At 38.9% G+C, this 23,283-nt stretch overlaps 1 protein-coding gene across 4 annotated transcripts in view; it reads right to left on the bottom strand.

Moving 5' to 3' along the window:
* The window catches only part of CTNNA2 (catenin alpha 2), a 1,254,514-nt gene that overhangs the window by 65,392 nt on the left and 1,165,839 nt on the right, over positions 1-23,283 (bottom strand). For all 4 annotated transcript variants that reach the window (XM_066267520.1, XM_066267518.1, XM_066267521.1 and 1 more), the window contains one exon: positions 11,117-11,268. In XM_066267520.1, the coding sequence (XP_066123617.1) occupies positions 11,117-11,268 (152 nt within the window). The remainder of the gene's footprint in view (positions 1-11,116; positions 11,269-23,283) is intronic.

Genomic DNA, 23,283 nt, shown 5'->3' on the forward strand with positions numbered 1-23,283 from the left:
AGAGGAAAATCATTACATTTTAAATTGATAACCTTTACCCCTGTCTATACACTTCATCACTATAAAAGCTTAGTAGCCCTCAGAAAGGAGAGTTTGTAGGGGATTATATGTCGGGGCTTGTGTGGGCAGGTACTGGCTAGAATGGAGTCAGAAAAATAATCAAGCTTCCCTAATTTATCTCTTTTTTAAAAATACATTTTGGCCCTGGCAGGGTAGCTTAGTTGGTTAGAGCTTTGTTTCAACACGACAAGGTTGCGGGTTTGATCCCCAGTCAGGGCACATACAAGAATCAACCAATGGATGCATAAATTAGTGGAACAACAAACTGATGTTTTTTTTTTCCTCCCTCACTCTCTCCCTTTCTCTTTCTAAAATTAATAATAATATAAATAAAAAATACATTTTGTTTATTACTTCCCTCTGTACCTGGACCAAGTCTAATTCTTTACATGACATGCTTTTTAAGAAAAATATATTTGTGTGTTATTTCTACCTATACAAATATATTCTAAGACAGAAAATCACCATCGACAACAAAAGTTAAATCTATTCTTCTTCTTTAATGCCCCTTTCATTCCATTCCAGCTTTCTTTTAATCTCAATTCCAAAAACAATTGATCCTTTTCAGTCCAATGGCTAGATCTGATGAAATAACTGATGTGGTCATTAAGCCATTTAGTATACAAGTTACGACTATAGACTCTCCAGTCAAGAATGCCTAACTATGAACCCCCATGTAATCATGGGGAAAATCCTGTCTTAGCTTTGGTTTCCAAGTCTGTGAATTGCTGTTGATAACAGTAGCTACCTATATGACTGTTGTGATGATTACTGTATTTTTTGCTCTATAAGACGCATCTGACCATAAGACACATCTAGGATTTTAAGGAGGAAAATAAGAAAAAAAATATTCTGAACCAGATGGTGTGTTAAAATATTTAATAACATATTTTTCACTCTATAAGACACACGGCATTTCCCCCTCGGCATTTTTTGGGGGGGGAGGGAAAGTGCGTCTTATGGAGAAAAAAATACGGTAAGTAATGTACTCCGTGTAAATTTTCTGGTACATAACAAGCATTTTTAAATGTTTGCCATGATTACTACTTGGGATTTTGAAACCAATTAACTCAAACATTTTTTATAGGGAAGCCACCAACTACTGCATACCCACTAAGGATTATATAACTTTTTTATATATAGTATCCATTTAACTCAGTACAGCACAATATTATAAGTTTGAACACTTGAAGCAGAACTGTGGTGTCTTTGCCAATGCAATATCTGGGCATTCTGTGTTCTCTGGCTGTTGAACCATCTAATTGTAATTCCCAATCCTAACAAAATCCATTATACATATATGTGTTTTCTTTGATGTGGCTGCTATGTTTGAAGTGACACAGAGTTCTTATCTCTACTTAGACATGAGACAACCAAGGTTTTGAGAAGTTAAGCAATGTGCCCAAATGCTTCTGAATCAGCTAGTTACAGAACTAGCATTTAGACTCAAACACCCAGACTCTAAACATACTGCTTGTTGGTCAAATAAGTTTGTAAAATATGATTTGCTCGCATACAGTTTGCATTGGGGGCTGGGCAACACCAGGTATATGTGGTCTGTGAAATTGTAAATTATCTTCCTGCTTGAGAAGGGCCATTGTTCTGCTAATGTTTGCTGGGGGAGAGATTTTCAAGCCAGAAACTTTTGAAAGGAAAGAGCAGAAGGGGAAGAGGGATTCTGCCCACACCACTGAGAAGTGCGGTAGGAATTCTTTTTCCTCCCTGATCCCTTGCCCTCCAATTTTCCCTTGGCTTTCTTGTGGCCTGTCTGTCATGGTGAGACACCAATAAACAGAATGGCCTACCATCCTCTGGCTCTGCTGTTTCTTTACAATCTGCCCGAATTCAATGAGATCTCGCATGTGAATGACCATGATAGCAGTAGCCCTTGGCCTTACACTGCTCTTTTTAAAGTATTTTTTTGTTAATGTTGGTTTCTTTCCCCACATTAAAAATAAGGCAAGAACTGAAGATATAGAATGGCTTTAAAGTGAGTAGAGCTAGATGAAACCCTGTTTAATATGTAAAGTTCAGTGTTGAAAATAGAAATGAATCCATAAACCCAGAAAGTAAAAGAAGACTCTCCCGTCTTTAATGACAATAATAGGTAACATGCATTAAGGACTTTCTATGTGCCCATTGCTCAGTTTTCTTAACAGTCCTACAATATAAAGATGATTTTCTTCGTTTTACAGATAACAAAATTGAAGTGTAAGAGGTTAAAGCCTTCTTAAAGGCTTGCAAGTCTGGCAGTTTGAAGCACGTAGTCTATCATGCTGTGCTGATTCTAAGAGGATGAGCCCAGGAGGTGGCAAGGATGGCGCAGGAGGGGGAAACAGCCAGCAGTGTGAGATTCTTAGCTCTGGTGGTATCGGCCTTAAAGGTGATGTCGCTCACAAACTGCCTCTTGGCCCACAATAGTAGCCCCTCCTCCCAGGCTCTGTCTTCCCAAACAAAGGGACAGACCAGTATTGATGATGCAATTGCTCCTTCCCAAAAAGGCACATTTTTATTTCACTGGTTTCTTTGGCTACCTCAGTGTAATTAATTAGGTGTGATTATTGATGGAGCCTTGAGATTGGTCAGACAGGCAGAAAATGGGGTCCTTCATGCCCAAATGACATCATGCCTAGTAGTGTCCCAAGCTTTGACACACCCCGCGTTTTCCTTCCCTCTCCAGCAGCTGGACTGGTATTAACTCAGCCATCTACTGATGTTCAGTTTCCTTTCGTAGCAATATTAAAGAAAAGAGGGAAGAAAGAAGTTTTGTTTCTGTATTTTATTAAGTAAGCAGGGGTCGGGTGAGCAAAACCTGGTTCAAATAACGGGTGTATTTTCATGGCAGACAGAGAGAATAATCTCTGCTCATTCCTCAGTGTTCCGGAGTGGACTGCAGAACAATTGCAGCGAGCTGGGGAATTCTGCTGACAGATGAGACGGCGAGATTGCGTGTACTTCTCATCATTAGTTTTTGAAAAGGAGAGAGAAAAGAAGAATGGAAAACCTCATGTGACAGGGCCTAGAGTACTGTGCCCAAACATTTCAGTGCTCTCTGTGTTTAGTAAGTGAATCCAGAACAGACACAAGCTGGCCGCATAAGGCTAATAATGAGCTTTTATTTAAGGGACTATGCCTCAGGAACCAAAATAAAGATTAAAAATAAAAAAGTGTAATAACCTGGAGGTGGACCCAGAGGACCTAAATGTTCTCCTTTGAACTCTCCCACTCATAAGCTATGTGTCTTTGGCCAGAGCTTTTCTGCCTCTCTGTCTCCTCACTAATAAAATGGAAATAATAATTGCTATTTGTCCTGTCTTCCTCACAGGATTCTAGAATCAAATATATATATATTTATAAATGCTTTGGGAATTATAAAAGTAAACTAAAGTAATAAGTGATCATTATTACATTTAATAAAATATACACCCAATAACAACGAAAATAATGATGATAGCAATCATTCCTTACCACCCATAATGGGACAGGCATTCGGCCAAAGAATTTAATCCTTACTACAACCTACTAAAATAAATTAATCCTCATTTTATAATGGTGTAAACAGGCTCAAATTTGAGCGAACTTTTCACAGTGTCACATCTAATAAGCTGAAGGTTCCAGAGTCCATGCTTTTAACCATCACAAATACCACCAGGCACATGGATAAAATTAAAATATTTTCTTGTGCCTTAACCATGCAGCAAAACCCATCCAAGCCACCCATATAAATAATTCTGTGCCTGTGCAGTTTGCTAATTGCATATAAATGTCTCCTACTCGTGCTGTTATTTTTGAATAATTCTTTTTCTAAAAGTATGAATGTTATTTTTGGCTGGTCAAGGGCCTTCACAAATTAAAAGAGACAGGGGAAACAGGAGGGTGTGCAAATGGGTTCAGCTATAATCAAGATTTGTATCATTAGATGGTTTTATAGGGTAAAAGGAATCAATAAAATGTGTAATTCACTGGCCTGGAAGGCAGAGACTGAGGGTCAAGTCTCAGTTCTACCCTTGCTGCTTTTAGGAAATGTCTTTTTACAACAATCAAGAAACTTCTTTGAAAAAAAAAAAGGCTACTTTGGTCTATATTTGGTTCCCTGATTCTACTATTATCTAATAATAGCAAATTATTGTGAAAGTAGGTCTTACCTGTAAAATGGCACAATTTAAGTATTTGGCCTATAAAATCTCTCCCTTGTAAGAGTCTATAAGATTGACTTGTGCCAATTATGGAGGCCCAAGCAGCTCATCTGACTTGTCCAGGATCACACCACACATCAGTTACAGAACAGGATCACTCTACCTGCCTCTGGTCCCCAGTCAAATGCTCAATCTCCTCTACAACAGCTTCTATAGAGAGCAAAATAAGAAAAACTCTGAAGAACTTAGAATCCTTTCACCAGGACATGTGAAAAATGTGTATTCAGGACCGTTTAAAGAAAAGGCTCAAACGTATATGAGTTTCATTAGGAGCAGAGGACGTAGGTTGGCAACTATAACAGGAAAGTCTGGGTCATGTATAAAGAAAGATTTTCCAACAGAACTTTATGCTACTGGATTGCAAACCAGAAAACGGATTTAAAGATTTCCTAAAGCCAAGATGGAACAGAATCTATCTCCCCAATATAGAATAGGACTGACTGGCCACTGACATATTTATCCTTGGTCACTATGGAGGTCTCCTAATTGATCTCTTTTTTTTCTGCCCTTGCCCAGAACATTCTATACTCACCAGTACAGCCCGGTGGTCTCTGAGATCTAAGTGAGATCATGCTATGCACCTGCTCAGAACCCTTCAATGGTTCCCACATTATTCAATGCGGTCCTCAGGCCACATGTGTCATTCCTCTGCCTGGAACCCATGTTTCTTAATACCTCTCTGGCTTATTTTCCCCTTCTCCAAGCCTCTTCTCAAATGTTACCCGGGACCATTGTTTTTAAAACCCACACTCATCCTATGCTCCATCCCCTTGACTTCACCTTGGTTTTCTCCACGCACATTAACTGGCATATTTTACCTATTTGTTTATCCTCTGTCTCCCACCAACAGAATGTAAATTCTTGGAGGACAGGGATGACTTTTGCTAGCCTCTCTATTCAAGGAACCTACAACAGTGGGACCTGTGGTGAGCATTCAACAAATATTTGATAAATGAATGACCAAGGTAAAACAATCATTTTTTAAAAAACCTACTAAGCTATATCTAATTAGGAAAACAAAATGAGGTTACCTTATGGGTTGACTGACTCGATAATAGCAATCTGTGATAAGCAGGTCAATTTTGCCTCATAAGTTGTTTCTACAGTCTCTTCAACCCTTTATTTTCCAGCTATAAAAAATACTGAGTCCAATTCCTGCAATTTTGATAATATTGTTGACTTATTTAATAAGTTCTATTTTATTAGCTAATTGTATAAAGATAAACTTCATCTCCACAGAATGAGGAAAGAAAACATTTCTTGGGGACCTACTAAGGGCCAGATCTATACAAGTGCTTTATAGTGTGGAAATATTTGTTCTCATTTACAGATAAGGAAATTGAGAGGCAGAGAAGAAAATTACCTTAACAATGATATCAAAATATTTAAGCAATATGTTTCCAAACTTTATTGCTTTAGGCACTCTCATCATTTCAGTAATTTTCATGTTAACCTTAGACTAAATAAATAAGTAAATAAATAAGACCAAAAACCTCCACAAAACCTAACAGTTGGTTAATAAATAAAAAATGTATTAAGTTCATTGGACCTAACAACTCAGTGCCTCTTGAACTTCTACGACTTTTCAAACCTTGGAATACAACTGAATATCTGTAAGGTTTGCTTTTTATCCTCAACGATCAGAAACCTAGTATCACAAATATATGATATCATCCAAAGGAATGAACAGATCTGATGTTTAAACTGTGAACTACCTTAGGCTAATATTTCACACAGTATCTGAGAGATTCTCTGTGTTTCCCTGGACATTATAAAATACACTGCAAGGCTTCCGGGTACATTCATGCACAGTTTGGGAGACACAAAGTTAAGCTACAGACCTTTATCTGAACCCTGTCCTAGGCCCTGTTGTTGCACATATAGCCAAAGTAATGGCTTCCAATTACAAAAATTTAGCATATAGTTATCATTATAGATTATTTTCACTGTAATTCTTATGAGAAGCAATTACTGTTTGTTAAATACAGATATCGTGACACCTCAAGATATGATATAATCACCACCTTCCACCCTATCCACTTATTTTAATTCCCAATATTCAATGTTTAACACTTTTTGTCTTAAATATACGTGTCCTATTTATAGATTACTTCCTTGTAAATGTTTCCACTCATCAAAGTTTCTTTGCATTCCCAGTCAGTACTTTTGTAGTTATTCACAGACATGCGCAATATGGCAAAAAATTGTAGACACTCAATGTGCGTATTCCCTGCTGAGGTCAAACAGCAAAATGTTCTATCTTCTTGTTTAGCTCTGATACTGTAAACAAGCATCCTTCTTTCACTCTATGTACTGCCAATTTATTTTTTTTTTGCATTTTTGTGCTTTTGTTGGTCATTTTTCTGCTTAAAATGACTTATGAGCATAGTGCTAAACTGTTGTTTAGAGTTCCTAAGTGCATGAAGGTTGTGGTGGATGCATTTTAGGGAGAAAATGCATTTGTTAGATAAGCTTCCTTCAGGCAATGATTTATAGTGCAGTTTGCTGTGAGTTTAGTGTTAATGAATCAACAATATATATTAAATAAAGTGTCTTAAACAGAACACACATAAAAGCAGATTGTGTATTGATCGGTTGATAAAAATGTGACCAGAGGCTCACAGGAACCTAACCCTGAATTTCCCGGAGACATGTACTTCAGTATTCTCTAATCTAGTGTTCATGGCATCATTACAGAATATAACTGCTGCAATTAATGAGAATCAAATACATGTTGGTGTGCTAGATTTTCTTATTCATTTTTTAAACTACCATGCTGGGGTAATCAGAAAATTCCTATGTAGCTCATAGATCACCAAGGACAAGCCTCAGCAAGAAGCAAAAAAACAAAAAAACAATCTCATGGAAGAGGGGCAGAGTAGAACTTTCCAAGACAGAAGTAGGGTCATGAATGGTGAGGTTGGTATATAAGAAGGACACGTTTTGTTTAAGTGCTTATCACCATTAAATATGTAGTTATTGCTGAAAGGCAAGATATGGAGAACTGACCCTTCAAAGCTCTTTCCACAATTAATTTGAAGAAAAAATAGATTTCTTATTTTTCCAAAGTATAATTAATAATTTGGAAGAGAAAGAGGCATGGTGAATTTTTCTGGGGAAGGAATAGCTCTCTTTGTCTTATTGCCTTTCTCTCTGACTTACTGCAATGAGATATTTTTTAAAGTAGACTTCATCATTACGCTAAAAAGCAAACCAAGAAATTAAGTACCAAATAAGGCCATTTGGGTGCTAAATGGAGAATGAGTTTAAAAATACCAATCTGTGCATATTGTTCATTTCTCTCTGCCTAAATTTTAAGTGGTGTGAAATCCATTTGATCAAATCACTTGAAATGTCGAGATGGAGGCTGGACACTTCATGGAATAAAGATACTGCATTTTATCAAAAATTATGGGTTTTTTTTACAATCATGAATGAATAAATGTATGATGGCTATAAATTCCCTTAGCCTCTCAGCTGAATGGTTGTCACAGAAATGGGAAGGCTAACAAAGCAGAAAAATGGCAAAAGAGGGGATCTGTCTTGAGTATTATAATGGGATTGAGTGCCAAATGCTTCAAAAACACAACTCTCATGGTCTATTACGTTATTTTACATGTTAGTATGCAATGAGGAAAATGTTCTGATTTGTCACAGGCTGACTATCCTTTCTTTCCTTTTCCTCCAGTCTTCTTATATTTTCTCTCTGTCACCCTCCCATCTGCCTCAGCACCTAGCCCCGCCCCCACAAACACACCCTGCACGCACAGTTGTGAGCACTATGCCAGGCAATGCACCACACTGAAGGGAGAATGAAAGGGCAGCCTTTGCTTTCCAGACATTCCCAGTCTAAGGAAGGCAAGAGACCTGCAAGGAAATAGCATAATAAATGCTACACAAGCAAACACTTAGAGGTAGTTAAAGGATAGAGTCCATATTTTTGAAGAAGAAAATTTGGAGAAAGAAGTTTTCAGCCAGTCTTGAAAGACAGTAAGGGTTTGACAGATCTAAAATGGGCAAGTTTGAAAAACAGGAAATGTATGTGAATGCCTCCAAATTCCAAACTTGAACTCTACCTTACCAGGTATAATCAGTATTGTCTGATACAACTTATGCAATGCTCTGAACACTTTGAGTTGATGGTGGAATGATTTTTTATAAAAAGACATTTAACATAGAAACAGGCAAGCTTATTTAAAGATGAAAAGATCAGAAGATGCTCTTTGTGCTCCCAAGTGAAGAAGTTTGGTCGATGTTTCAGGAGAAGCATGGGCACCAAAGGGGGAGGAGAGATGTTTTCTGATGATGCTCCACACGCCACCTGCTGGAACCACCTGCAAGCACCATGCTGTCCTCTCCACAGAGGAAGAGGACGGGCCACAGATTTATTTAATAGCATCAGAGATACCAGATTTGGGGGGACAATTAATGCCATATATGAAATCCTCAAAGGATTAGGTACGTATTATCCAGAGAGAACAGTACATCATAGACACATACTTCACGAAATATTTGAGGGACCACACACAGAAAATAAATTATTTAGCTATTGTTGTTTTGCAGTGTTTGAGGGGATGTGGGTTCAGATGCTCAGTGATCACCCTGGCAAAGTCTTTCAAAACACAAAAGCAGTTGCTTTGTGGTTTCACTGAACAGCCTCAGAGACAATGGCAGAGGATGAGGATGAGGATACAGTCAACAGCTCTTTGCCCAATAAGTTAGAAGTTCTAAGGATTTTGGACCTGGTTTGTAACACATGTTGAAATGCTAAAGTTTTGTATACATTTGGCTGAATAAAATACATTACTAAAATTAATTTAACTGTTGTATTTCCTCATGTATAAGATTCACCCTTTTTTTTGAAAAATTTAGGGTCTAAAAATTGGGTGTATTAAACAGTGGTTGTAGTTTTTTTTTTACTTGCATTTCCCACTTTTTTGCACTTGTATAAATTTTATGATGAATAAAAGTTGAGTTCAATAACTTTATGTAGTACATTTTTTTCAAATTTCAGGCCCCCAAATTAAGGTGACTCTTATACATTGGAGCATCTTTTTTTTTTTTTTTTTCTTTTTCTTTTTCTGAAGCTGGAAACGGGGAGAGACAGTTAGACAGACTCCCACATGCGCCCGACCGGGATCCACCCGGCACGCCCACCGGGGGCGACGCTCTGCCCACCAGGGGGCGATGCTCTGTCCCTCCGGGGTGTCGCTCTGTTGCGACCAGAGCCACTCTAGCGCCTGGGGCAGAGGCCAAGGAGCCATCCCCAGCGCCCGGGCCATCTTTGCTCCAATGGAGCCTCACTGTGGGAGGGGAAGAGAGAGACAGAGAGGAAGGAGAGGGGAAGGAGTGGAGAAGCAAATGGGCACTTCTGAGTGCCCTGGCCGGGAATAGAACCCGGGACTTCTGCACGCCAGGCCAATGCTCTACCACTGAGCCAACCGGCCAGGGCCATTGGAGCATCTTATACATGGGGAAAGATAGTATTTCTTTTTGCTTTTTCAATGTGTTTACTAAAACATATGAAATTACAAATATGGCTTACATTATATTTCTTTTTTTTTTTTTGTATCTGAAGTGAGAAGAGGGGAGGGAGAGAGACAGCCTCCTGCATGTGCCCAACTGGGATCCACCTGGCATGCCCACCAGGGGGTGATGCTCTGCCCATCTGAGGCCTTGCTCCATTGTAACTCGAGCCATTCTAGTGCCTGAGGTGGAGGCCATGGAGCCATCCTCATCACCTGGGCCTACTTTGCTCCAAAAGAGCCTTGGCTGCGGGAGGGGAAGAGAGAGACAGAGAGGAAGGAGAGGGGGAGGGGTGGAGAGGCAGACGGGTGCTTCTCCTGTGTGCCCTGGCCAGGAATCAAACCCAGCACTTCCACACGCCAGGCCGATGCTCTACTGCTGAGCTAGCTGGCCAGGGCCCACATTATATTTCTATTGGGCAACATGCTCATCAATTTTGTTTTTGTGTATTTAAGTTTATCTTAAGAAAGAGTTATGTGGCTAAATAAAAGTGTTTTAAAACTACTAGGCCAAACCATTAATGAGGTAAGGAGGAAGAAAAAGCTCATCTTACCATGGAGTATTATGCAGCAGTGAAATGGAATGAGGTAAGTAACGTGTCTTAATAGAGATAAATGAAGACACGTGGTTGAACAAAGCAAGCTGCAAATAGTACTTAATGAGTTTTTAAAAGCAGCTTTACAGTTGTGAACACACAAAAGTTTATTCTTGTATTATTTATTAATTATTGTGTTCTTTTCCATACATACAATTGTAAACCTACTTTTGGCCCTCCCTGTATGTGTGCTAGCATGTGTCTATATATCATAGACAGTGGTCTGGAAGGCTCACAACGACCTGACGGCAGAGTATGGAGGATGGGAGGGGAGTAGAGTGGGGGATAGGGAAAGGTTATACAGCCTTATACAGTGCCTTCACTATTGTTACAAGGGGACTATAACTATTTAGTATTGCTTTATTGTCTCTATTATTATTAATACTGCTAAGCTAAGTAATCTTCATTTCCTTCCACCCCATGACTTTATGATCCTGATGGGAAAATAACCTTAGCAAGAGGACCACATGGAGAACAGCAGGGGCAGTCCTGAGCTGAAACCAAATTCAGGAAACAGTGCATGCGAGGAGCAAGCAGACCCCTCTTCAGGACATTCACTGCTGTCTCAGGCTGGTTGAGATCATTCATCCCTTTACAAGTAAAATGTGACCAATGTCTGAGTAAAGAGGGAGTCAAACGGCTTACTGGGTTATACTAAGTAATTAAAAATCAGATGGCAAATTCTCTGGAGTCCTTCCTAGGAGGTCTGAGCAGCCCTGAGTGACAGAGCCTTACATACCCTGATCATCAGCACAGCCTTTCTGATGTCCCGGACGCCGTCATACACCAGGCGAGAGGCGTCTATGAACTCGTTCTCCTCAAAAGGCTGGGGGACGTTGGCACTCAGGGCTTCAATGGCAACCTCGACTTGTTCAGCAAAGCGTGGCATCACTGGGTGAAACAAAGTGAAAAGCAGTGGGTTAGGCAATCTTTCTCAAGCTTCCTGAACCAGCCCTTGGGTGAGGTGACAGGCTCTGAGCATTCCAGTAGTTCAGGGGATCCATGTGTCCACTGATGAACCCAATTTTGTGGTCTTTGTGTTGCTCACTGCAACAAGGAAGCAAATCGTGACTGCACGGTGGTGATGGTATTCACACAGCCAGTGTTTGAAGCCTGCCCAGGGAAGCGTTTAGAATGTGCTGAAGCACAGATTTCTTGTTATCCTACCCTGAGCTGAGTTCCACTTCTGCTAGTTACTAGCTGTGAAACCTTGGCCACATTTTCTTAACCCTCCTAAACCTGTTTCCTTGTCTAAAAAATGGAATAAGATTCTTCCTTAGAATTCAATAGGATAATGCATACAAATGGTACCAGATGGCAGCTGGTCGTTGGAAAGCTTCCATGAATATGTATCTAATTTCAGATGCTAAAGTCCTAACTGGTAAGTAGCAGGGTTTAAACTACATGACGTCATAGTAGAGGGTGAGTAAAATACTTTTATCTGAAATGCAGAACTTGAAACATTGGAGGTAGGGGGATGGCTGTGGGATGGAGGCTTGTGGGAGGACTGTGTAAGAGGACAGAAGGAAATCCCATGAGACTGCAGCAAAGAGCCCGTGCAGAGAAGAGTGGGCCCCCAGACGAATTTCATCACTCCATTCTACCAGGACCACTTTGATGTGAAGGAAGATGTGTATATATGCTGGCACCTCTTTTTTTAAAGTAGGACACCTACATACACACTGGAAGTTTGTGAAAAAGTAAACTCAGGAGACTGTCCGGAATACTTAAGAAAATGATGCTGATTTCACTGGTTCTTAAAAATTGTAATTCAATTTGCTCAGCTGTTATCTTGTAACAATCAATTCTTATGGCAAAAGAAAGCCAAGAGCACAATTCATTTTGTTTACAAGGACAATGAAATAGAAACATCATTCATCTATTTCTATTTCTGAACTTTTATGCCTGATTTGTCTTTATACTTACTATTTTCATCCTCTGTAGACATTTTACCACCCATTTTAATCCCTAGTGTGGGGAACTCTGATAAATCACTTTACTCTCTAAGGTCAGAGTATTCAAGATAAAACATTCCTAGAAAAATGTATTTCTACTAGGAAAAGTCAAACTTTTCTTAAAGGAGGGTTAGAGGAAAACAGAGTAACCATTCTTTCAATAGAAATGATCTGAACTGAAGTATGCTCTGGGTGAATTTCCTTCCATGAGTAAACTGGCTGCCTATACTATTTTAATTTTTCATTCGGGCTTATGAAATGCTTTTACATAAAAGAAGAAATTGGGGGATTTTCAGCTGTAGTGCCTCAAATATGAATCCAATCAACATTTCTTTAAAAACTACCACATTCAACTCATGCCACCTCAGCTACCTATTTGCATTAGAAATAAACTCTTTTATAGTAAATAATCTAGATAATTAAAATTGATCTCCTTAAGCATGAAAACATTTATTGTAGGTACTTGGTATTTTCACATGAGTACTTTTCTTAAATTAAATGACAAATTCCCTTCATTTTTCAATGGAAAATTCTGAATAATATTAATTCCATCATATTGTATGTTTAAGCTGGCATTGTGACCATCCACAGTTTTTCATATGATACCATCAGAAGCATTTAGCAGCATATATTTTTGTTACTGTTGTATAACTGATAAAGGATCAGTAATCCCACTTGTACATAAGATAAACACTCCTACAAATCAATAAGGAAAAAAAGTATAAAAACAGATGAAAGTTTAGAAAAGGCAATTCTCAGAAAGAGAAATCACATATTATGGATAAATATATACTAAGATGCTTAACTTCACTAATAATTAGAAAAATTACAATATAATCAATGAGCTATTTCACCCCTGTTGGGAGGGGTGAACAGACTAAAACCAAGTAATATCCATCTTATTGAGCATGTAGACAAAAGGAGAGCGAAAAAGATGGAGTGAAAATAGAAACATATTGTTTTGGCAAACACTTTTACAAAATCTAATGAAGCAATCGGGTCCCAACTACTGAACTAAGACATTATTTAGATCACGGCCAAATACTGACTTGTAAAGAGAAACTGATCAGCAGGGCCAAGTACATTGGAGTCATGGGAATATCTTTGTGCCTCTCTGGTTATATTTGTTTCTTCTTCTATATTCTAAGGTTGTATGTTCTAAGAGTTAATAAGAAGAGTTATATAAAATGTGGGAGTAAATATAACTGGGAACTCTTTCAACAGGCTGAATCTAAGCTCTGTTCTGAGTCCCTGGATTCAGGAGAGAATCACTGTGAGCTGCTCACTCCAGGTTCACAGACAAAACACTGGAAGGGTCAAAATGGGCTCACAGAGTTGTAGATCAGGACAACCAGTATATTAAAGTGAGTAAATCCAGAGGTTCAAGTTTTGACTGGGAAAAGCAAACTGAAAAGAGATATCATCTGTCAGAAAATTTAAACTACACAAAAGGATACTGTATATAATTTAAACCAACATGCATTTTTATTATGCATGTTTTAAAAAGATATATACCCCTTAAGTATAGTGATTACCTTTGAGAGAGAAAAGAGAGATGTGGGATTATGTAGAGGTCTTAAAGAAGCCTCAAGTGTATTTTAACTCTAAAAAAAGTAATAATGTGAATCAGATACGGCAAAATGTTAATATTTGCTATACCTCAGGGTGGAAGGAGGTATCAGTTTTATTAGTCTGTTCCTTTTGTATCTTTGAATCTTTTCATAATTCAAATATTTTTTAAAAAGATCAACATATCATCCTCAAGGCTGTACTTCTCATAGAATACGGCTCGGAAAATATAAAGTTCCAGCTCATGGCCCAGAACATAATAAAAATTAATTTGATGATAGTATTAAGTGAGAAATTCCTTCAGAACTTGTGATTGGGATCAAACGCTGAATATTCAACCATAATGACTGCCAGTTAGGAAGCTGGGTTAGGGAGTACCCTGCTCCTAGACTTGAGCTCCATGCACATCTCTCTCGTTGCGTGGACACCTTCGATAGAGTCTAAAGGGGGAGCAGGGTTCGGGGGTTTTGGTGCAAGGTCACCCGGAAGAAGAGTTGGAGAAGAGGAATAAGCAGGAGGTGACATACTGTCTTTTCCACCTGCCTCTGGGCCTGATTCTGCTCAAGAGAGAGGAAAGCTAAAATCGACAGGGAACATTTTCATAACGGATGCTCTGGGGCCCAACACATACCCAGTGCTCCTCTGAAATACTAAACTTGGAAAAGGGCATTCTATTCACTTCAGCATGAATTGCAGACTCATTCTAGGGAGACTTAAGAGGATGTGGTCTTGGTATGCTCAACAGTGTTGATGATACAGCATTGCCGGAAAAGGCAGACAAGGCCCTTTTATGAAGAGATGGGGATGGAAAATACCATCAACCTTACCAGGGGGAAATGGTGGGAAAAAGGATTCAAACTCCTTACTTTCCAAATGGGGGTTCATAGTACAATTTAGCCTTAATATTCCAATGACCTTATATTCCACAAGCTGGTAAAACCTTGAACTTGAACTTGATATAATTTTATTTTATTTACTGTAACTGACAAGATACCTATTTTTCTTACTACAAGTCAAGGTTTCTTCGGGTCTGACTCTTAAGAAAATCTTTCTCTGTGCTCACTTTCAAAGTGCATTCAATATTTATTTAGGGCTTGGTTAATTGTTAATGCTTTTTAACCTACATACTTTTGTTCTCTATATTGCTGTTCTTTTTGTTTCAGTTTTATCTTTGTATTTCAAAGAATAAGACAGAAAAACAAAAGTTTATGGAGCAACAATTCATCTTGACAGAACTTAAGATGCTAGCTGAACTATGAATTCTTCTAACACTTTAACGGGGTCTGAAAACTTAAATACTCCCAAAGTAAAACTGAGATAGCAAAGGTCTCAAACTACTTCAAATATGAGGCAGATTCTTCCCACTAATTAGGACAAAACTCAGCACTGCTTTGTGATTTGTACATTATACATGAACAGAGTTTCTGATATAGTATATTATATTATATAAATAGAAGCTTCTTTCTACTTTCTGAATTACATCCAAAAAAATGTAGATACCTCTTTACCTTTATTTATCAGAAATCCTGGAATGCTTTTAATAGCTTATGTCCTGAAAGAGTGATCAAAGTTAGAAATAAACGTTTAAACTATCCTTTTGTATGCAGAATGCAAAATAGACCACGGAATGATGAGATTCCTTAAGTAATGAAATCAGAGTTAAGCATGCATATAAAAGTCAAGGTCATCTCATTCTAGTGTTAATTGAGATCCTAAATTGGAGGTGAAAAAGATCTGGACAGGATCCTCCTGAGAGACTTCAGAGGTGAAGTTTTGGAGCACAGGGTGAGTCAGTAAAATGAATGAACATTGTACTAAAGATGTAAATAGGACTGCTGACAACCATAAGAGCAACATCCAAGGTGAACCAGACGCAGTGAAATGAATGCCAACCAACTCCAGTGCCCCCGAATGACTATTTGAAAGGTCCAGGCCAAGTTGTAAGTGTTTCAACAATTCCCTTTAGTACAGAAGAGACTGCATTCTCTGTATCAAGATACAAACAAACATCTGACATGCCTATAATTCCTATCTCTATCTCCCCATCTATTCCTACATATATTTAAATGTTCCAGTTAGACTGAATTACTCCTGTGTCTTCTGCTATGACACACAGACATACCACACTATTCTAACATGTCCCTGATCAGTTTATTCTATCAAACTGCAATGTACTTCGTTTTCTTTGGCCCAAGTAAATTCCTCCTCAATCTTCAATATCTAGTTTAGAATTGACTGCCACTGTGAAGCCTTCCTTAATCCATAAACACCCCAAAATTGGCAGTTCTTTACAATTTTATAGCATCCTATATATGCATGCATTATTAAAGGACTTAGAACACTATATTAGGATTGCTTGACATTTCTGTATGTCAACTGTTTCAGATAGGAGTCACTTTTAAACAGAAAAAAATGATCTTTCATTTTTTATTTGCATATTAAGCCTTTATCATTGTAAAGCCAGTAGCCACGGCCACCATCACAGCCACCTGGCCCATGCAGGTTCGGGTTTGATTCGGACAGACAGTAATGAAACAATGGAGCCAAGAACTGGTGGGCCCTTAGCTTAAATTCTAGCTTGCACCTGGCAGGCGAGAAATACACATAATGGAAAAACACTTTCCTTTCCATTCAGGGCTCCCAAAGCCACTGACTTAACTGAGTTTCCTAGAATCAAAGGTTTCCACCTCACCAGCCTTGTTTACCTTTGTTCCCCATCTCCTTCTCTCTGCACAAACTCTGCACAAACTGGCATCTCTTTCAGCAATCAGCCATCTTGGCTGCTTCTCCTCTCCTCCACATGGCCTTTCTCTGTTGTCCTTCAGCATGGGCTCCTCTGCCCCATTTTATAGTCTAGAAATCAAAACCTTTAATCCAATATACAAACAAGGAAGTCTCTGATACAAAGTCACTTATCTGAGGCATAATGGAATTCCTCATGAGAGTGCACCACCCCCTATCCATGCAACAGTCAAGGGTGTGGGGAAAAGCTTAGTCTTAAAATTAAGCCTTAGGCTATAACGACCCTGCCTGCTTACAGCCTGACTCCCCACTACCAATGCAAACTATAAGCGAGCAAACATATATATCATTTCATAGTTACAAACTTATTTGACCAACAATTATGCTTCCAGCACAGCTACTCAATCAATTGGGAGAGGAATGAAAAGTAAAAAAAAAAAAAAAAAAAAAAAAAAGAAGGATATTAAGATGGACTCATTTGCTATCAAGTATTTCAGGGACAAAATGTGCTATATTACATTACACATACTAAGTCTCTTTCTGCTCATCATTTCAATTTAGTTCAGTAATTATATTAAAGAGTTTATGAGTCATTAACCAAGTTATCTGCAAGCATTCTAGGTTTGGTCTCTAAGGATCTTTCAGAAAGCTGACGTCAGAATTCTTTCAGAACTGCTTGAGCAGGAGCTTCACCACTAAGCATAGAGAAAAATGTGTTATTGTATCCTTGACCAGTTCACCAAGGCCAAGCTAGCATATCCATCTGCATAGGAGTCACCCAATCATGGTGGCACCGTCAACCAATATATTCTCTTAAATGTGTTCCTTACAAAACTTTATTACTGCAGATAGAGAAGAGAAACTAGACAAAATGCTTGTTCTAAAGAAAGAGCCAATCTAGTAAGTGTTGATAGAAAACAGAAAAATAAGAATGAGAACATCTGGAAAAAATCTAGAAAGAGAATAAAATGTAAGGATTAGGAAGGAATTGTGGCCAATTCTAGTGCAGGAACTAGTACATTATACTCCTCCCCAACACACCACAAATAGTTATCATACCTCCATTTTAACAGCTGGGAGTTAGGTAAAGAATTAGGTATCATCAGAGTAGCTAGAAACAGTATTAATTTGAAGAGACACTGTGGGGCAATTCCAGCACCCCTTATGGCAGGGAAGTACTGTGTGATGTTGTTTTTGTAGATAATGCTTTGTTTACCCAAAATGGTTTTTATCCGACACAGCTAAGGCATTTTATTCAAGTGCCCCCAATTGGAATGCTAGGTAAGAGAACAAAAGTGTAAAGGAGAGTATAATCTAAACCAATGTTTTTCAATTTTCCTTGTTGTTTTGATTGTCATCAAGGTCAGTGTTAGACACTATTCCATTATAACCTAACCAGGTCCATGAGGAAAGAGAATCTTTAAAAAGACTTTGCCAAATAAATAAATACATACATACATACATACCTACATAAATAAAATCTAATTTCCCTAGCGCAAATAAAATATTTTTTCCAAAACACTTCCCAGCTTAATCTAATATTCTTATAAAACTACTTCCCTTCTACCTCAAATTTATAATACTTTACTGTGTATTAATTGATTTGATTTATTGGATTTGAATCTTGAGTATTCTCAAACGCTTTCTGAAATGCACTAGAGACAGCATAGAAATGCTATTTAAATACTTTCTCTAAATTTAAATTGTGATGTCTAGACCAATGATATACTAGGTTTTACGGTGCTTTCTCTCAATAGCTCTTAATCAAGTTAGGAGATGTTGAGAAAGGGAAGCCAGGAGCAGGGGAAAAAGTCCAGCTTAATCTGTTCCTTGTTCCCTGGTGACTGTCCACTCTTCCTGTCTCTCAGACAACCCTCAGCATCGTTCTGCCTGGTTCTATTCTTTCATCTGTGCGTACTCCTGGCCGTGGTTTCATCAGAGTCAGTCATCTGCTCCCTCTGTGGGAGTTCTGAAAGGCTTCCATTTTCATAAATTCATGTTTGGAAAATTACAATGTACATTTCAAACATTAAAATCAAGTTCCAGAAGGCCATACATAACCCATGAGCTGAATTGTTTGATAAAAGATGAAAAAACACCACCTAGAAAAAAGGGAAAAAGTTCTGCTAAATTCCATTCACAATAACTTCCCTGAGCGAATCAGGGAACATCCATCTGCTCTTGTCTAGACACAAATTCTTTCCCAGGGAAAGAAAATGCTTACTTGGAAAGTTTTCTTATATTTTAAAATAAGCATTTCAAAAATAATCACAAATGGCTTATAAGTTATAAAGAAAGGATGACACATTTAATTCTGAATCTTAAGGAAGGAATAAAGAGTTGAACTGATGCCTTATTTAGTTTACAGTGTTTCTGGAAGCCACACTTGATAAATACAGTTCAATTTGGCATCTGTGAGATTTCAATGATTAAAATGTAGTAAAGTAACTGCTAAACATTTATTTCACATAATTTTAAAGATTCTGATTTTAATCATTAAACTTGTCATTTTAAAAGAGAACAGAACCCTGTAGAGCATTGGCCTGGCGTGTGGAAGTCCCAGGTTCAATTCCCGGACAGGGCTCACAGGAGAGGCACCCATCTGCTTTTCCACCCCTCCTCCTCTCCTTCCTCTCTGTCTCTCTCTTCCCCTCCCGCAGCCAAGGCTCCGCTGGAACAAAGTTGGCCCGGGTGCTGAGGATGGCTCCATGGCCTCCCTCTGTCTCAGATGCTACAATGGCTCCAGTTGCAATGGAACAATGTCTCAGATGGGCAGAGCATCACCCCATAGTGGATCCCGGTCAGGCGCATGTGGGAGTCTGTCTGTCTGCCTCCCCCCTGCTTCTCACTTTGGAAAAATACAAAAAAAAAAAAAGTACACAACCACCAAAATAAGGTATTTATATTAATAGACATTTTTAAGCTTAAACTCTAATCAAGGTTAAAAGAAATGAAGAGGTAGTTGTAAATATCAGGGGGTTAAAATTTATGTAGGAAGCAACACACACACACACACAACCTAGCTAGAAGGGTAGATAGAACTCATATATACTGCTCACAAAATTTAGGGGATATTTTATCACTTCATAGTCATTTTTGAAATATCCCCTAATGTTTGTGAATGGTATATATTAAGACAGACAAAACAGCAAAAAGAGTTTGCAACTTAGGGCAGTATATAGCAGATACCTAATTAGTGACACAGATAATAAGAGCAATGGAGGCAGCCCTGGCCGGTTGGTTCAGTGGTAGAGCGTCAACCTGGCATGCAGGAGTCCCGGGTTTGATTCCCGGCCAGGGCACACAGTAGAAGCACCCATCTGCTTCTCCACCCCTCCCCCTCTCCTTCCTCTCTGTCTCTCTCTTCCCCTACCGCAGCCAAGGCTCCAATGGAGCAAAGTTGACCCAGGCACTGAGGATGGCTCCATGACCTCTGCCTCAGGTGCTAGAATGGCTCTGGTTGCAACAGAGCGACGCCCCAGATGGGCAGAGTATCGCCCCCTGGTGGGCATGCTGGGTGGATCCCAGTTGGGCGCATGTAGGAGTCTGTCTGACTGCCTCCCCGTTTCCAGCTTCGGAAAAATACAAAAAAAAAAAAAAAAAAGAGCAATGGAGGCACAGGAGTCAGAGTGGCATAAGATAAGACATCACCAACAAGGATGAAACCAGCCTGTGCTAGGGAACAGGTAAAATCCAGAAAGATAAACCAGGTGCAGTGGTTATTTTGGGATATTAGTGACCAGAATAAACAAAACTTCTCTGGTTCTTATGTCCACCTGTTATTTTTCTTATTTTTCCTAATCAAACTATTTCTGGAATACACCAGTGACGTGTCACATGTGCTCCCAAACAAGTGATTGTCAGCATATTCTTCCCATCTTTGTTTTAAACACCTGCACTGACTTGGCAGAAATTCCAGGTGAAGGGCACTTACTACCACCTCTGTTGTACATAATGAATACATCCTGCCCACCAGTCCCAGTGGACACCAGCACTCATGGTGTCCACAGGATGATGAACTATGCAGGCCCTCCCTCCACACCACTGTTGCTACCATGGATGCTGGTCCCTAAGGCTGCAGAAGTGACAAAAAAGAGGCATGTCCTTTGCAATTCCCAGATTTTGGAATCTATAATATGATGTGATTCATGCAGAACTAGAGATTCACAGTCTTCCTTTCAGTTTTACTTTGGCAACTGGGCACTGGAAAAGTGCTGCTTCTCCCACTACGTTGCTCTAAACCTATGACACATAAATATGGAACTGTGAGTCTTCCTATGTCCACTCTATCCAACCTCCACTTCCATTTTAGAGTTTTATTATCAGGCTAAATTGTGTACTTTCTCTGCTTAAGTTGTATTTTCTTGGAGGGTTCTTTGGTCCCTCGTGTCTGAATTCTAGCAGAATGTATTAATTATAAACAAGCCAGAATATTTCCATGTTTCTTCATGGCCAGAGCTTTCTGACTGGTGACCTTGTTCAAAAGATGACTCAATAACAGTCCTAAGATAGTAAAATAAACCTGTAAGTCTCCAGTTTATCTCCCCCACAAAAAAAAATACATTCACATTTCAAAAGGGGATAAAACCATGAGCCATTCATTTATATCCCAAAGGGTTGTAACCACATGGGGACCTTTCCTGGAGAGAGTTAGTTGATATTAAAGAGGAAAGGTTTCTCTCTCTTTTCAGGAGGGGAGAGGGGCAGCTGAGCACCAGTTCCTGTATGAACTCCCAGAATCATAACGCAGTGGCTCCTCTCCTGCAGTGTGGACCTCCACTTATGTGCAGAATCCAGTTGCCCTCATCACGTGCCTTGAGAAGTAGAATGAAGCATGGGGAACTGGCAAGGTTATTGTCATTAATAAGTTTTTTTTCTGAGCCAGAAACCTTGCATTCACTTTCAGGATAACATATAGATATTTAAAACCATCAGCCATGCCTGACCTGTGGTGGCGCAGTAGATAAAGCATCGACCTGGAAATGCTGAGGTCGCCGGTTCAAAACCCTGGGCTTGTCTGGTCAAGGCACATATGGGAGTTGATGCTTTCAGCTCCCCCCCTTCTCTCTGTCTCTTCTCTCTCTCTCTCTCTCTGTCTCTGTCTCTCCCTCTCCTCTCTAAAATGAATAAATAAAAAAAAATCAGCCAAATCCGTACAATACCAGAGTATGTAGGTTTCATACCCAGACTGGGTATGAAGCCCAGTCATACACAAAGGGCTTCATGATAAACTACCCTTGCCTATTTCAGGGCCATTAAGTGGATTAAATTTCCTTCTCATTCCTCCTACACTTCTGCCTTCCCACCACCATGAATATCACAATCATCAATACATAAGACATTTTCCTCCATGGCATAATCCTTTTGACTTTTCAGAGAGAAATACTTTACACCACAGTAAGGGCCATATTAAAGTACATAATGGTATATTAGGATGTCTAGGCTGACAAAACCACAGTCATTACAGCTTCTATTGAAAGCCTCGACTTTCATAATCAAATTTCAAGGTCTATTATGGTGAAGTGAATTTAGACTGTAACAGACCTTTTTATCTATAATATCTAATATTTTCTGTCTTCCAAATAAGCTGTCCCTACCATCTTCTTCTGATAATGATCTTCCTTCAGCCCGCACCCCACACATCCAGTCACATGTATAGGCAGGTCACCTAGACCTGTGCAACCATACAATAAAAAAATCCTCAGTCCAAGTGGAATTAGTAATCTCCAAGTGGCCAAGCAGATTGCTTCCTTTTAATATGTAGAAAGAAGAAAGAAAAAAGTATTCATATTTATTGTGAAATCTTGGAGCTGTAAGCCTAAGGCTGCTAGTGGATATACTCTCTACTGATAAAAAAAAAAGTAATATTCAAATTATTTGTATTCATTTATTTAATACATACATATTAAATGCTAATGATAGAATAACACTGTTCCAGGCCCCAAGCACTTACAGAAACACCTGCCTCTAGGAACTGACAATCTAGTTGTGGATTATTTACACTGAAGAGAACATATTTAATGACAAAAGACTGATAGAGATTCATCCCTGTTGTCCTCAGCTGAGATTTGAGCTACCTCTTAAAGGAAAAATTCAAAACAGAGATGTAGAGAAAGAGAAAATGAAGACTATTACAGGAAGGAGAGTAGGAGCAGCATGGGTATATTTGTCTAAAGAATAACAAATACACCTATCTTGATGGATCAGAAGGTGTTTTACAGAAGATTCATGGGCAACAACTGTTCATGTTAAGTGCAATTACCAGGAAGCCAGTAGACAGTGATGCATACATTCCAGCACCAATAATACTGACCAGTCTTGAATGACAAGACATCAGGCCACACATGAGAAGCTGAGGCCCAGCAGCATTAACTAATTTGTGTAAGGTCACAGTTAACTGGTAGAAGTCAAAGAATTGAGTTCTTCTGATTCCTAACCTGAATTCATTCTAATACATTATACTGAGATGAGATGATACTCCTCATTACTATTTCCAGTTCAGGTGCTTTCCAATTTTTATGAAAACTTTACAGAAGCATAAAAGTAAAAATTATACAAGTTTTACTAAGTTAAAAAAAAAGAAAGAAAAGCTAATCTGGAAAGGCTACATACTAAGTGATTCCAACTATATGACATTCTA

This window comes from Saccopteryx bilineata, chromosome 3 (assembly GCF_036850765.1).
Source record: "Saccopteryx bilineata isolate mSacBil1 chromosome 3, mSacBil1_pri_phased_curated, whole genome shotgun sequence".
Lineage (NCBI taxonomy): Eukaryota > Metazoa > Chordata > Mammalia > Chiroptera > Emballonuridae > Saccopteryx > Saccopteryx bilineata.